Source organism: Palaemon carinicauda, chromosome 42, assembly GCF_036898095.1.
Source record: "Palaemon carinicauda isolate YSFRI2023 chromosome 42, ASM3689809v2, whole genome shotgun sequence".
Lineage (NCBI taxonomy): Eukaryota > Metazoa > Arthropoda > Malacostraca > Decapoda > Palaemonidae > Palaemon > Palaemon carinicauda.
In genome coordinates this window covers 54274203-54292119 of record NC_090766.1, presented here as the reverse complement: position 1 = coordinate 54292119, position 17917 = coordinate 54274203, and the positions used below count along the sequence as shown (strand labels likewise).

At 38.2% G+C, this 17917-nt stretch overlaps 1 protein-coding gene across 1 annotated transcript in view; it reads right to left on the bottom strand.

The window, feature by feature from the left end:
- The window catches only part of LOC137632985 (STE20-like serine/threonine-protein kinase), an 87629-nt gene that overhangs the window by 53629 nt on the left and 16083 nt on the right, over positions 1-17917 (bottom strand). The window contains 7 exon segments of the mRNA XM_068365135.1: positions 5060-5161; positions 5495-5579; positions 7972-8105; positions 8415-8545; positions 9610-9673; positions 9823-9957; positions 11079-11243. Of these exon segments, the coding sequence (XP_068221236.1) occupies positions 5060-5161; positions 5495-5579; positions 7972-8105; positions 8415-8545; positions 9610-9673; positions 9823-9957; positions 11079-11243 (816 nt within the window).

Below are 17917 nucleotides of genomic sequence, written 5' to 3'. Positions count from 1 at the left end.
ATATATATATGGTTGGTCTCTAGGAGTGAAAAAGCGCAATGCCATGTCCCTTACAATTGCTCTTCATAAACATTTTAAATCTATACTTTAAACTTGTTTTATTTCCCACTTCGGAATATTATCTCTATTGTAAAGTACATTAGTTTAACCAAAAAAAATTAGAATACTGTATGCAGACATAAATCATTATTGCAAGTTAGTGGTAGCCCTCTCACACAGTCATATATGGAAATATACTTAATAAGTCACTTAATAAGTGACTCATTAGTCTAAGCTACTTACAAATAATATGAATGGATAAAGATTTAATACAACCTTAGTGAAGAGCAAGCAAAACATCTTGCAGAGGGAGGTCCCATGTCCTACTCAACTAAGCATTACTTTTCACTTGATCATCAATGCAGTTTGCTTTACGTTGAGCAATAAGACACTCCTCTATAAATCTTACTGTTCACGGTTTGACGGATGCAGTACTGTATACAAAATATTGAGGCCTGAGGTAGTTGAAAAACCTAAGCTATGAGACTATTTTTCTTTTACTTTTGGAGCTCACAAACTTATCATTGAGACACAAAGAGAATGACGATCATGATCGCCCCACAATAACTCCCTTAGACCACTTTCACAGGATTTACTAACAAATCCAGGAGATGACACCCCTTATTATTTCTAGTACCATAAATAAAAAAAAAAAATGGACTACATTTTGAACCGGGGTAAAATGCCGGTTAGCAACAATAGAGCAACAAAACTGAAAGGATAAAGTACCTACGGCATACCCTAGCTGAGGTCAAAGGCATTAATTGTCAGATGGTCTCAAAACTTTATTAGAGGCCTAAGCTTATTGAAAGAAAACAAAATGGAAAATACCTTTTTGGGATAAATGTTGGTATTAAACGAAGCTTCGAGAGAAAAGTATCGTGAATATCGGGGCTTTCATAGAATTAATAAATAACTTGAAATGCAAATGTCACATTCACTTCCCCATTCCACCATTCCTCTCATAATATTTCCAACCAATGAACATCTCTTTAATTTCTATACTAAATAGTTCCTTTTTTTTATCAAATACTGTACATCACAATCAAGTCTAACAAAGTCAGAACAATTTACTCCAACTCCTGAAAACTTCACAACCATTAATCTATCATTTCATCTTTTTATATCAACCTAATTGCCATTATTTTTCATAAATTTTCCCTATAAAAAGAATGATTCTTCAATTGGGTCTCTTGCACTATTCCTAACATAACTTGCATTTCGTATTAATAACACATCAATTTTCACACTCCACACAGTCACATTTCCTCTAGAACACAGGATAAGTTTATGGTTCCTCCAACTTCTTTTGCAGCACTAAAGGATTAAAGAGATTGTAATTCTTTCTAACCCTAGTTACAGGGATTAGAAGAAATTTCTTCCTCTGAATAACTAAGCCCTATCACTACCAAAGAGAAACAAAATCTCTCTTTTGTTTTCTTGGATGTTAGCTAAGCCCAAAATTAGTTAAGTGCTATGGTAGATAGATCACTACCATTGGTTGGTTGGTTGGTTCTGATTTGTCTCGCCCTGAACAATCCACACATTTTTTGTTAACTGCCCTTGCAGACACACAAGACATGGTCTAACCTTTCAACCCAACACCCAACGGCTAACACAGTTTTGTTATATAAGATTAAGAAGCAATGTAAAAATACATGCAGACCAACCAAGACTTATAATCATTCACATATTGAAAAATTGAATATTTCATGTTTAAATTTCAAGGGAGATTCGCCCAAGATCTATATATAAAACAAAAAATAAGCAGCATATGTGGTCCACTATTAGACTGACTTCTAACTTCAGACAGCTTGTTGGGAATGTAGCTTGGACAAGTCATTACATGGTACGAGACTAAATTTGATCATTTAACAGTATGCACACGTGTAACAAACATCAAATCAAGAAAGCTAGGTCATTTGACTTCTAGGACACCTAAACTCAAAACAAATTACCCGTAAAATGTCTTGTCTATGATTCAAATCAAAATGCTTCTAGTTAAAAGCACTAACAATGGCCTTTACTAAAATTTCAATTATGTTGCAAAACAATTACTTTTGTTTTGCTTGGAAAACATTCTACTCCTGTCCACTACATCAGCATGTTTACTAAGTAGCTATAGTAGTTGGGATTAATAACTGAAACAGTCCATTTCTAAGTCACAGAGTTATGAATTATAAATTGACTACAATACTTACAAACAATTTCAAAACGGTATTGAATGATGGCTGTTGATGAAGATGAATTAAATTTGAGAGATAAAATTGTGTAAGCAATGGTTAGATGCCTTGCCAGCTCCCTTAACTACAAGGGTCAAAGATCAAGACTAAGCACTTAACACTTCATCATTTAATTCTCTGTACGCTTTATTACAAGAGAGTAACTTCCATGACTTAGTGTTAAGAGCACAAACCTCCAAAGGTAGTCTATTCAAAGTATCAAGAATTTGATTTACCCCAGGTGGAATTTGAATTGACATAGTAAACTCAACATATCCACAAATATATATGAGTAAATGAGCATTCAAAACTTTATATAGATAGATAAAATGCTGATAATTATTATTTCGTTTTTCTGGAACTACCCAGAATATACATGCGAATATCCTAAAATTTATTATTTGTTAAGAACCTGTTTACACTGAATTTTGAGAATCGATTGTTTATGTTCAATGATTTACCTTTCAGCATATCGTAACGATTCTAATAGTAGTTCCCGAAGCCAACCGTTCTACTTGAGTAATGTTCACTGTACGTGTACATAATACTAGGTATGATACAACTTCTAGGGGTTTTAATCAACTGGTAAAGGGGAAAAATTATGCAAAGTATGTAGATCTAATTCTCCCCCGCAGCAAACTTACGCCTTCATTCCAGAGTTTTATTAAAAAAAAAAAAAGGCTCTCAGCAAAACTGAAGGTATACTGGTCATATTTATGCATATACAAACAATGTGCATAAACATTACTGCATTTGTAAGCAAAATATATTCATAATCATAAAACATGTGTAGAGTACATACACCTGCACCAAAGCAACTAAACCCCTGACTGGATGCAGAGGTACACGTTAATGTGAGCATATTGCATATAGTGTCTATTAAAAAAAGGTGTAAGCAAACTGCATTATCATAAATAGGCAAACCCATTTCACTTTGGCTTCAAACTGCAAATGATGGTGATGATGTTACTAAGACCGCTAATAATAATATCAAGATTAAAAAAAAAAAACGGATGACAACACAACATTTATAAAAAAAATGAGAGGATCTAGTAATAAACATCTAAGACAAACAAACCACTTTTCTTACCAACTCTTTTATACTGATCCTTTCTTTTCCTCTTTCTCTTCTGAATGCATGGAAATAAGCAAAGAAGGGGTGCTACGGAAAAGGGGGTAGTATAAAGTGCGATGCCACTCACGAAAAAATTCAGGCCACGATATATTTCGTAAATTCCAAAGCACTCCAGGTTCATTACGCAGCTAAAGATGGCCTAACAGATTTGTGACTTGATAAATATATCGAAGAATAATCTAGCTCTAAGATGATATACGTTACCAAGAGAAGGGTTCTGGAATTTACAAGGTAAAACAACAGCAACAATATTCTAATATCTTTACTGTTATTATTTAAGCAATATTCACCCTAATTCAGAAAATATTGTTATGGGAGGGGCATTTGTTAAAAATCGGATTGATATCTTGGTTGGTATCAATTTCTACCGATTCAAATAATAATTAACAAATATGTATGATAGATAGAAAACAGAATACATCTCTTTACTAGATGAGAAACTCTTGTCCAATATTCCGCTTGTCTTAGAAGCTACACGACTACTATTCAACTGAATGCTTTAATCTCAAGGCTTCTGCTTTTTGGCTTCTATCGCATGACATTCTTTTACAGTATATGTAAATAATATTATTCCATTCCCCAAAATTACTGTACAGTAGAGAAATGAAAAACTTGGGAGAGATACCAACCAATAATCAACCAAGAATTAAAAAAAAGGACACCAATGTAATGCAATAGCTTACATAAATAGAGCACATATTCATTCTACCAAAACTACATATCAAAATATATCAAGTTTAGCATTATTTGAGGCGACACAAAGATATTAACATAACAGAAATGTTATTTCCATTTACGTGGTTGCTGTATCCCACTTGATATCAATTAGACAAAATAACAAGAGAGGACATACAAGATTATGCTCTGGCTTTTGTACAGAAACATCACATACACAATAATGTGACTGAAAGTAGTACTGTCAACTATCGCACTCTACAGGTTAATAATTACTTCTCAGCAGTCTTTGAAAAAGCCATTTTATAACACAAGTCTTAGTTAACAAATGAGAATTTACCAAAAGCCAGATCTCAATGTGTCCTTGTGATTATACATCCATGCTTGGTGTCGTTTGAAACATGGGTTTCATTTTAACACAATTTTATCAAATGAGACATCTGGAATTACACCCAATTAGATAAAAATACATTCAACACCTAAATGCGGAATTAAATAGAAAACACCAATGATACACTTTGTGGTATCTTTTGTTTATACAAATAGCAATCAATTTTGTCACGTTAAATGAAATAGAACAATACAAAAATCCTCGGAAAAGAGCCTAACTTTAGAGCACCAAAAACCAAGCTATAGAAATTAATTTTAGCCAATCTACCAAAGCCACAAACTGGACAAAACCAAAACTGGTAAGACAAAGGGGAACTTGTAAATATGTATAAAATTGTCTTATGGTAGTAAAAAGTCTACATATTCACAAACAGTAATAGAGGGAACATTTACGAAATTTATATCTGACTCTTGTATAATAATGATTTAACTAGCAAAAATTTGAGTCTTGAAAATTACAAAGCTTTTCAAACTATCTTCAATCTTCTTCAACTCATACTTATCCTTGTAATGTGTGTCCCCTTCTTTATCATCTGTAATCAGGGGAAAAAAATATTCCAAAAGGTAGAACCCAAACACCAAGAGACAGGGTACTTACATCTGGATCATCTATGACATCTTCTTCGACCACTTCAGCCTTGTACTCCAGAAGCAAATCGCGTACAGGTTTAACATCTAACTCCCGATTAATAAACGGATGCTGGAAATAAGATAAATTATATTTAGTGTCTCATTATGTAACTGCCCTGAATTACAATTAACCATTGATAACTATGCGATTACAAGTCAAGCTATTCAGATCCGAGATGATTTTCAAATTCTTGGAATATGATACATCACACATCCAAGAAGGCCACAATATCAATTCTACAATTACCATACTGCAATTTTCTTGATTTGTATTTCAAATCCTAATCTAAAATAACAGCCAGCCATATTCTACACTTTATCAAGACTGCAAGTAAAATATGCAAAAAAATATATACAGTATACAGTATAAGGGTCAAAGTAAGTAACAGAAACCAATAATTACCTTAAGGAGTTCAACAGCTGATGGTCTCTGAGCTGGTTCCTTGGTAAGACACTTGGCTATAAAATCGTTGAATTCTTTAGAATACCTGTAAAGAGGAAGTACTGTTAATAAAACTATCAAGACCTAAGAAAATAAAATAATGTAGCAAAAAATTATCTAAATACCTAATTAAAATTAATATTCTATATCTAAACCTCATCAAATTACTGATGTTACTCAACTATAATCAGAAGATCTAGAGCGAAGATAATGGCAGGGCTATCAAAAAATACTTTGAATTGTACAAGGATCAGAATTTAGCCATTTCATAGTCTTGGAGGAAATTACGAAATGCAAAAAAATAGAAATGGTGTAAGAGGCCTCATTGTTGTTGAGGAAAGGCATGCAGGAAGGAGGGGGGGGGGGGGGGGGGCAAACTCTATTACCCTTGATAACACACTAGACTGTGAAGAAAGAGTTGAAAGACCAGTAAGTAAAAGTGTGATGATAGCTTGGATGAGCTAGATTAATATTGCCAGACTACTGGTAAATAAAAATTTCCCATTAGCAGAGAGTAAAGATTTTGTTAATAAAATCTGGGCCATATTATTCTGTGGTCTGGTTAAACAACCTAAAAATGATACTGATGATAATGATAACTATGCTATGTAGCAGAAACATGGACATTAACAAAAATGAGAGATTTTAATAATCCTAATTAAGTTAGGATTGATAGACAAGTACATCGAGGTCAAATTATGAACGAGGAGTTGCTGGACATATGGAGTGTCAAAAAAAAAAAAAAAAACTTACTGACTGAGATAGTTTGGATATGTGATAAGAAAGGAAAAGGATCAGTCAATCATAAAAGCAGTAGGTATGCAAGTAGCAGGGCGCAAACCTGTAGGATGGCCATGGACAGTGTGAAGAATGGTGATAAATGAAGATAAGAGTAAAGGATAAAAGAGAATAGAGAAATACTTATTCTTCTAACCCTTTTAGAGGAAAGAGCTGGCATTAACATGTTAATAATGATTGACACGACTGAGCACTTTACAATTTTACTTTCCTTTGAAAGGAAGCCTGGTTAATGCAGACCTGAACATATATCTGAACTCTTAATTTTTGTTTATTATTGCCCTTTTAATATAACTGCCTTTCTTCCATGCAGCGAATCCAAGGTTTAATGGTTGACCATGAATGACAGAGGACAATGGCCTAGAGACCAACTATCACATATGATTAGTGCCCAAGGCCCCTCTCCACCCAAACTAGGACCAGAAAGGGCCAGGGAATAGATGCTGATGGCTCAGCAAATAAGACTTGTAGGCTCTCCCAAAATACCCATCCCTAGCTCACAGCGATGGTGAGGTTGTTAAAACACTATTAAAAACTATCGAGATTGATCGGGTCTCAAACTCACGTCCAGCAGAATGGTAGGCAGGGACATTTCAAACTGCCTACCACAACCGCACCAACGTACACTGATCAAGAACGAAAAGTAACCCATGCATGCCCAGTCTCCTTAAGACACTTCAACATCTTTATTCTTTTGTTTGACTGAATAAAGTTAAAAAAAAAAAAAGTTAAAGTTGCGGGTTTTAGGTCTCCCCTGAGACGACCTTCATCATCTCCTCGGGCAACCATGAGCCAGCTGGGACTATCACTAACTCCCTCTAACCTTCCCCATCAGGCACCACCCTGGGGAGTACCCCCGGTAGGTCTCACACTATTCGCGCCTTAGCAGGGACGCGAACTCGGGACCTCTGAAACAGAAGCCTGTGATGCTACCAACCTAGCTATCCGGAATAGCTACAGTGATATTATAAGTCCACAATGCTTAATTTTTTCATTCCTATTTACACCTTTTCACTTATGAACTTTTTACACTTTTTTATTGTTTACAATGTAGTCTTGTTACAATGGGGAGCAGCAAGTAGGTATAGCTGTTGGAAGAGTGGTAGGACAATTGAATGAAAGGCTAGAATCAAGTGGAGAAAAGGATATCTGTTAGATTAAGCTAGCATAATACCACCACAACGGTAAACTAGAGTTATTAAGAACAAAGCAGACATGAATAAAGTTGAATTAATCTAAAGTGAAACAAAACATTACTGAATGATTTTCTGGTATGTGGGATTGCAAGTGTTAACATTCAACAACTAAAAAATTACTATTTTTCACTAATACCAGTGATCTGGAACGTGAACACATATGCCAAGTTAGCGGAAAGGGGAATTCTCCCTACTGTAGATACATTTTCTTTTTCTACTTAAAAATGTCACCAATATCCTTTGACAACAAGACCTGACAAAACAAAATCCTCCGTTTCATATCAATTGTTAAACTTTTCCTTCTGTGAATTATTTTTCCCTTCAGGTTAATTGTCTTAAATTTTCATTCACTTTTTCATTTTCCTCTTACTCTTTCCCTACATAAGATTCTTTTAAGAGATGAAAGTTAGATACTTTTGGCAGGATGAAAGTTCATATGCTTACTTGGAAGGGTAGTCAAGTCTTGGGGGCTCCGACTTCTGAATTTTGAGCATAACACGGACGGGCGAAACATCGTGATTTGGAGGGTCCATCTGTGCAAACTCTATCAAAGAGATGCCAAGAGACCAAACATCAGCCTGGAAAAAAAGAATGCATATGATAAAAATACATTTAATGGCTCGTCTTTAATAATGTTGTAAGTTAGGATAAGGTGCAAAATTTCAGCAGAATTAGTTAAACAGCCCAATAAACATGATCTATAAACAGCCATAGAAGTAAACACTATTCAACTTTTTATAAAAGTAAAACCACACAGGCTATATACAAGTAATGATCTTCAGTGAAAAAGTATAATTTTCTTTTGATTGAAGATTTGGTTAAATGCTTCCTAGTGTATAAATCTTACATGAAATATTTTGTACAACAAATGAATAATTCAACATTACCTTATAATCATATTTGGCATCAATAAAGGTTTCACACAATATCACTTCCGGTGCTAACCAATACGGCGTTCCGATGAAAGTGCCCCTCTTATCATACGTGTTTTTGTTTTTTGCAGAGACGCCAAAGTCAGCTGAAGAAAAAACCCAAGCATGAAATAGGAGGAAGGAAGGTTTTTACAAAAGAAAGAATTTAATATTTACATGAAGGCTAATTCCCTTCCATAAACTATGAATTAAAATTTCTCTATGATGATTATAAAAAGTCAGTTTGCTGGCAAGTAAACCCTCAAAAGTCTATTTTAATATATAATAAAAAAATATCACAAATTTCTTACAGGGTAAAATGAAACTGATAATACACAGTATTGTACCGAGATTCCCTAAATAAAAAATCAATGTAACATCTTTAAAAGGGGGAGCTTTTTATTAAATATAACGAACTATATTTAATAAACAATTCTTTATAAAGGTAATCTCTTACAAACTAACCACTCATAAATGCCCACATTCTTGATCTTCGAAGATATCTAGACAATAGTCTTTTGACTAACAAACAGTTAAGAATCAGTTTTAAATAGGTACATGTGCCACCTGAACAATCAAATCATTATCAATTACTTTCCTCAATTTTAAAGTAGTCATGTAACGAGGCAGCAAGATCAGAAGTCTTGAGAACACTCAGTGGCAGTGTGGGTTTAGACAAACACGAGTATTTTTTTCTTAAAATGTCTGTTGGTTTATTACAACCAAATCATTCATATGAAATAGTAATTTAGGTTTTGTTGTTCAAAGGACCCAGATATGTGATCCACACCTCCAAGCTATTGGGAAGCACTTGGGGTTGTGTGTGATGGTCCAAGGCCTTGAAACTGTGATTAATTTTAAGTTGGTGAAAAATTTGTAAATAAAAATACTAATATTTCATAATTGTTTAGAGACTCCTGAATTACAGAATCCCAAAATGTAATGGATATATTGGTGAGTACACAAGGGTCCATGATAACCACTGTGCTAAAAATGATATTCTGTTTGTTAGCTAAAAGACTGTAGTATGGGCGACACTTACAGACCAAAATTACGCGCTAATACGAGTGACAGTGTTGAGATGAAGCAAACACCATAACATTTATATTGATATAGTAGTTTGAATTAAAATCTTTGATACAAAGGGACTCGATAAACTTTAATAACTTACCTAACTTTACTCCTCCGTCCATCGTTAAAAGAACATTACCCGCTTTCAAGTCCCGATGAATCACCTGAAAAAAAGGGAAGGCAAGTCGCATAACTAACAGCAAAGTGGAATACCTAAACTGGAAACATAAGTCAATGATATAAGAACAATCTAACAAACCATATACCTTTCAGTAATACAAAAGAATTCAAATGCATTCAGCTGAACACTTACTTTGTTTTCATGTATATAACACAGAGCTTCACATAACTCTCTACAAACAAAAGCTATCTGTTGTTCATTGAGAGGTCTGTCCAAATCCCGCATAATGGTGTCCATAGCTCCTCCATCGCAATACTCCAAATACATCTGAAAGAAAATTTTGAAACCTAAAATATGTTTTTAAAAAAACTTAAAAGGTTTTTGTATGCCTCAAAGACTTTAGTCCATCTATGGAGACTACATTTGCTCTTGGGTAGAGCGAATTAGTTTAAATGATTATAGAATTTTATGATCTTCTGTAACTTTCTTGAATTTGTTTACTGTTTACATACACATACACACATTCATATCACAATTTTGAATTGTGATGAAATTAATACCATAGAAATTTTTTTTTAAATCATTCCATCATAAGAAATAACGATCATATCTGCTCAAAACAAATTAGTCCATCAAGCAAGTGAAATATTTTGTTAATATGAAGTGAGCACAACACACACAGGATTTGTGAAGGATCATAATTTTAAAGGGTTGATGTGTGATTCACCAGATGTTTTCCCTTGAAATAAAAACAATAAAAGCTGCTTCATATAACTGAGTATGGAGTGTGTGAATAACTGAGATTTCAGAGGCAAAGGAATAAGAATGATTCTCTGAATATTCTGCCATAGGTCACTTGAAAATACAAAAGGTCCCCAACTTACATACATTCATTGATGCAAACACAAATCTAACTGAAATAATAAATTTCAGATAGTGTATCAAAAGTTCATATACTGTAGTATGATATAGAAATATTGTAATAAAACCTTGTTATATCATTTTCATACAGTAAGCAAAATGACATTTGCAATAACCTGATATTTATTTCATATGAAATTGGACTATTTGTTGAAGGTTGTAAATGGAAATTGTAGGAATTGAAGTCAGGTTAGTCAAATTCTTTTAGCGATGCAGATCTGCACCGACTCGCAGCGGTGCCCTTTTAGCTCGGAAAAGTTTCCTGATCGCTGATTGGTTGGAAGAGATAATTCTAACCAATCAGCGATCAGGAAAATTTTCCGAACTAAAAGGGCACCGCTGCTAGTCGGTGCAAATCTGCCTCGATAAAAGAAATGGACTATAGGACATCATTTAATAAAATTTGACATAAACAATTCAATATAAAAACAGCTTCTTGGAACCTATTAAGTTTTGAAAGTTGAGGTCTTTCTGTACCGTTCAATCAGGCAAAAAAAAAAAAAAAAAAAAAAAATTAAAAAGCTTACCCATAACTTTCCATCGTAGTGGTAAGCTTCGATAAGTTTGACAATATTTTCATGCTTGAATTCGGAGAGTATGTCAATTTCTATCATAAAGGTTTCCAGATCCTCATCAGCTTCTAGGGCGACTTGTTTGAGGGCAGCCGAGAGATTCGTCTCTCGATGCATTGCCTGGGTGAATAAAAATAAGGATTTATTATTCGTCTAAAAATAACACAGCAAAATAAAATACAGTTTAACACAATTCTATTGAAACCTCGATTACTGAATCTTTAAAAACCATTATCGACAACTATAAATAACAAGAAAATCAATATACAAAGCCTTAAAATAATGCAAATCTAAAGTAATTTGTATTTTTCCTAACCGAACAAACCATTGACTTTTAAGAAGAATATGACAATCACCTTCTCCAACTGCCATACTTCTGTCAAGAGTTGATGGTTTGCGTTACATGTAGGAATACATATATTTTGGAACATTTTAATTCTATGTAGCACACACACCATGTTAAGAAAAGCCTCAGGCTAATGAGATAAATTTTTGTTTTTGTTTTGCTTCTGGTACAAGATATAACAATCTGTACTGGTGCTGTAACTATACCTTATCGTTTTAAAGTATTAAAATAATTCCCAGCAATTTAAAAAACTCAGCACACTATTCTATTACATACAGTAACTAGTGTACCCAAGTAGTCAAAAATCACAAATTTTAAGTAATTTGTATTTTTCCTACCATACTTACCGAGAACTACTTTCTTAGGAGGTACTTGGAATCTCCTCTCAACCGACCAGAGTTTTGTGTAGTCTACCCTACTTCCGTTTTCTTTGGGGACTAACTCAGACATAAGGAGAACATGCCCTGAGGCTAGTCCCGAGCCAGGTCGGCGTTAGCTTGGGTCTCGCTCCTCAGTAAGTTCTCTGGTCGCATCGTGATACCATCCCGTCGCTCTCCATTCTCTGTGCGACCCTTTGTGTCCCTGATTCGTGTGTCCCATGTGGTTCCCGCGTGGTATCTCTGTGCTTTCCCTTGTGTTCTCACGTGTTCGCGCATTCCCTTTGCTCTTCCTATAGGGGTAAAGTGTGCTCGCTGGCGGATACGTGCCCGGAGTGTGTGACTTGGAGTGAAATCCAGTGGGTTCGTTTTAGTACGAAAAAGAAGAAGTCCACTAAACGATCTCCCAGAAAGGCGAGCATCTCTTCGCCCTTGACGTCGCCCGGGAGGTATGACGAGGTTTCTGTTCCTTCTTCCCCTACCCAGAGGAGAGGACGAGGTAAGTCTGTTGCGGGGAAGGTGCCGATTGCTCTTCCCCAAGAGTCTAATATTCAGGATGTGGGGGTTGCTGAATCTTCACAGGCAAGTGGGGGGCCTGAAAGTGCTTTGTCTGGGGGTCTTGGAGACTCTGCCCTTGTGATTCGGGGGCACGTCTCCTCCGATGACCCCATGTGGAGTAATAATGTCCCTGTCTCTTCGCCCACGTCTTGGGCCTAGGTTTCAGGTACCTCGGCAGCTGATGACATCCAGGATAGGTTGGACTCGACGGTAGCGGAGCCCTTCGGTTGGAAGCTCCTGAAAACTCAAGGTAGGTCCCCATTGAGGATGGAGGACGGCCTCGATTCCTGGTTCCCCAGCATGGTGCGGCCGACCTCCCTTCCAGCCCCTCTGTCGGCGGTTCCTGACTTATTTTTGCAACCTTCGACCTCCAGGACTCAACAGTTCACGAAGGCCTCCGTTACCCACGCGCCCGCCCGTCGGTCGGGGTATGCAGAATCGTCGGGGTCTTCGGCGGCCGGCTCATCGTTCTCTTTGGAGGGAGAAGCGAGGAGGAGGCGCCGTCGGAGGAGGGAGAGATCCAGGAGCAGGCGCTCCCGTTCGAGGTCGAGGTATAGCAGACGACGTTCCAGGTCCCAGAGGATGAAGTACAGGAGGAGTTGGTCCCCCAAAGGTGAGTGGGTCTTCGTTCCCCGCAGGAGGGTCGAGGACTTCGACGATTTCCCGCGTTCTCCAAGTCAGCGGCCCAAAGACGGTTCGCCACGGAGGCCCTCTGCCAGACATAAGTATGACCCTCGCAAGAAACAGAGCGAGAAGACCTCTTCAGGTAGGCGTAAGGCCGCGAAACTTCCGGCTCAACCTAGATAAGCACACACATTCACAGATTCAACCCTTTTCACTCGCTCCCCCTTTCCCAACTACAACCAGGGAGAGCTGCTGAGGATGGAAGAAAAGAAATATTAATATATACACATAGCAAGACACATTGCTCTTTGTTACATGGAGGGGGAAGATTATAGTGCTGAGAACCCATATCATGATCAGATCAATAATATAGTTTTTTTTTAAACTACTTAAACACAATGATTATAGACTCCTGCACAGCCCATAACCTGCAGTTTATCTGACAAGAAGCCCTATAAAAACCACTGATGGCCCTTAGCATCAGCCTTAACGGTCAACCTTTTACTCATTCCCCTTAAAAGTTTCTCCTGTATTACTGCAATCTATTCTTCTTTCATGGTAAAACAAACAAATCATCTGATTATCAAATAGTTGAAAAAGCGGATACCATTATAAGGCGCAACACTAGGAATACCCACCCTTTACAGATGTATTAAGAGCAATTGTTATGAGAGGTCAGATGACAAGTAAAGTAGGAAGCTAAAAATAGGGCGCACTGATGGCAGTAACTGCCTGCAGAGGATTATAAAATGTCACTGGACACTGGTAAAGCTATTTAAATCACGTTCATTCCTCTACTCATCCTAGAATATTACAAGTATACTGTACTAAGGGCCATCTCAAAGTCTATCTGTCATGAAAATCACAAGAGGATAGTGTGACCAGCATTTCTAGATGATTATTGACTGGCTTGGCTGTTAAATTGAAGCAATTCATGACGGACAATTCAACCATTTTGTTTGTGCTACAACCAAAGTACTGTATTGTCCAACTCACAAAATAACAAGACTCCAACAATACATTCTGCGGTAAGGTATGTAAATAATGTAAACAACATTACACTGTAAGGTTATATTATTTTCAAATTGTAATTAAGAAATAACTGTCTACCCAACAAGTTTTGATGAAGGTTACCTAACAATCATAATTCCTACAGGAAAAAATTTCACAGCCAGTCAAATCTATCATTCATTCCAGACCTGCGTCTACAGTTACTAAGATAAAATGCCTCCTGTCCCATAACTACTTGAGCAGCAACAACAGGGCAAAGCACAAAGGTGTCAAGGGACTTGTAGGGGACTTTTAGATATACTCTCATAAGTAAAAGGCTGAGGTGGTGGATGCCTTTTCCAAACCCCACCCTTTAACACCTGGCCAACTGATAGGTTTCTCTAGATGGCTAAGGTGGGGCTTAGACCATTGACCTCATGAGCTCTGGTTATATAGCTGGTATCTCAACTCTCTCAGCAGTCCTTCAAGTCCACCAAAAACATGAAGTCTCCCTCTCTGAGGAAACACACCATAGACCATACGGTTTCCATCCAGAACTTCGTTTGTCGAACAACTTAAGTGGAGAGAAACTGATGACCAGTTTCCAGATTGCAGTTGACTTTTCCACTGTAGAAGCCCAAAGACTCATCTCGAACGACTTTGAGGGCGTTCTTCTCAAGCATACCTTCCACTAACTTTGGTGGATTAGAAGAGAACTCTTTTCAGTGAGATTGGGGTGAGGGGGGAAATCGTTAAAGGATAAGTAACCATTCCGAAGAGCACTCACTACCCGTAGTCTGGCCCTGTGTGTCTGCAGGTGACCCAATGCAAGACAGGTATCGCCCTACTCTCAGCAACGGGAGAGGAAGAATACCAGTAACAATATTTCATCTTCCTTCTACCCACTGCTGACATTCCTTAAGGATCCAGGTTGGGAGGCTGTGAATACACAGGCGCCTTTCAAGAAGTTTCCAGCAGTCCGAATCGGGGTAAAGGAACAGGTGCGAGGTCCTTCCTTACAACCAATCCCACAGGCTTGGCTGACCCCGAGGGTTTTGCTGCAGTTCCCTTAGGGTTAGAACCCCATGAAGAGACTGTGCCCTGGATCAGGGAGTCCTGTGAACCAGTCCTCCACTTCTCCACCGCTGCCTGCATGCTGCATGCAACTCCTCGGAAGGAGAGACAATTCCGCCCACAACAAAGAGTTTTGTAGTGACAGAGCTACCTTTGAGCTTACTTGTTTTGAGAAATAGGAGAAACTATAAATCTGTAGAAAATTTTTTCTAGCTATACTTTACAAACCCAAGTCATTCATATGGTTTACTCCCAATCATTTAGTTGTGGGAATCTGGTAGCATTGTATGGTTTCCACCTATCCCATCCCATTGGGAAGAAGTGTGTCAATGAGGTGTATGAAGCGGGTCATTAAAATAAATTACTTGGGTTTACATAGCTAGAAAAAATACACAATTACCTTCAAAATTTGTAGTTTGTTCCTATGCAAATACAATCCTTAACCCAAATGGAAAAAAAAAGGAAACATTTTAAGACCGGCTCATTACAGAGGCAAAGTCTGGAAGTCAGTCCAAAGCAGTGACAGTCAATACCCTCACAAGAATTACATGAACAATAGCAAGAATAGGAATATTTCAATATATTTCAGAATAGTCCGTAAAATCAAATGTCACATAAGAGAATACAGTGTCTTTTACCTGCATAAGTACTTCTTCAATGCGGATACTCTCAATTCATTCTAATTTCCTACTCTCTTATGTTTAAATTATGTGCCCCAAAATAATTCATCATGAACAGCAAAAAATTTTTTAAATGATTGGTTGAGCAGCTACTACTGGCCCCAAAAGAAAAAGTGTCAAGTAATCTAGGGGTATAATCCTTTGGTAACTGTACTGTGCAGTAAAGGTAGTCTGTCTCTTCCCCACCCCGTACTTAGGACTTTGCAAAACGCTAGGGTTGCAGCAATGCCACAGATGTCATGAGCTCTGTGAAAGGCTCCTGGCAGCACTTTTCCTGAGGACTTATAAGCTTCAAGAATCCCTTCTCATAACCAAAACAATTAGTTAGATGAAAAGGAGCAATTCTTTAAAGGTAATGTCTGACTGATCTCACAGGACAAAACAGACTGTCCGGATCATCAGTTATTTCTCTGATAGCCGAGATAAAGAAATCTGTTATCAACAATGGATAGATTCTGGGTTTTTGCCATTGAGCTCTGGAACAAAAAGAAACAAACAGACCTTTCCACCCTTTGGAATGTGAAACAAGATAAGCAGCGCAGCTCACGTATTCGTAGACGTGGCCAAGTCCAGAAAGAACACAGTTTTCAAGGTGATGTCTCTATCTGAGGCCTTATGAAATGAAAAAGGCTCTTGGAAACTAAATCACATTCAAAGGGTATTGACTCAGAAGCTGAGGAGGACATACCTTCTTTACAAGAAGAGTACAGTAATCCTGTTAGCAAGCACACAGACGGGGATCCTGCTCAAGACATGATGCAGCATGCACTGGTGAACAAAACCTTCTCTGCCTTGAGAGGGGGCCAAGAACCTATTTGATCAGCTGGACTGGATCCATGGATCTGACTCAACTTGATCCAGGGCCATACCAATGAAATCTGACCAAGGCAGCTCTAAGGATGGCCTCCAGCCTTAAGGGCATCAATGTCCGAGAATCTCCTTGAAGATGCCACCAAGATTGCCTACCCCAGTCTGTTGCACTCATGCACGAATGTTGATGAAGGAACACTGTCTCGGGATTGATTGGCTTTATCGGCATCAGTCAAAGATCTGGTGTTCTAGGGGCAGCCAAATCCCGAGCACACTCAAGCCCCGCCGGAATAGAAGGTGTGGCAAGATACTACAGTGATTCACAAACCCTAACCTAGTGCAACCGCTCTTTCCCAAGGACAAAACAAAAAACGTAATCCGGAGCCGAAGAAAGACCATGAAGGCCAACGACAGAAGAATCCCTGGCACTGATCACAGCAGAAACAGAAGGATTAACACATTCTAGTCCCTCTGCTGATTGGGGCAGAGGACAGCCACAGCCCTAGATCCTTCCAAGCCCCCTCTTTGTCTTTCATTGCATCAAGCAAACAATGAGAGCATCGAGAGGTGCCAATCTCTCAATTCAGTCTACTGAAATACAGTATCAGGGGTTTGAGGGAGGAGCAGGAGCCCACCTTCCACGTAGGAAAGGTGATGGAGGGCCGTGACATGGCGCAGCAGCCCCAATACCCTATGAAAAAGAAGTGGTGTCAAAACGGGCCATTTCCTTATGACTATGGCTGGCCTTCCTGGAATTCTTCGACCTTCTCCTCCTCCTCTTCTTTAGAAGAAGAGTCAAAATCGGAGTAGGAGGAAGAGGAGGATGACGAGGAGGATGAAGAATGACATGCACATTTCTTCCTCTTTCTGAATCTCACCCAAGCCTCTGCAAGCAGAGGAGTCAAGGTTTGAGCAACCAACAATGATGACTATCCCCTGAGGGGAGGAACCACATAGTTTGCTTCAACAGGGGCCACAATACTAGGGACCATTGTTATAGGGGAGAAGGAAGGCACACTTACAGGGGCCCATGACACGGCATCAAGCGGGATCACAGGCACAGAGAGAGCAAGGGTTACACGCGTCGGAGCCCCCAGGAACTAAAGTCGGGGTGACGAGCACAAGGGAAGGGCTGGCTAACACAGAGGTGACCAGGGTAACCATAACACCCGGGCAACATGCACTTTCAGCCACGGGGCCAACTTACGTCCCATCTCAAGCTTGACACCTCCTGCTACTAGAGCAGAGGTGCCACTTTACAAGCCTTAAAGTCCTTTTGAGCTGAAGGGGGGGGGGTGTTACTACACAAGATACAACAAGAATCACTGACACAAC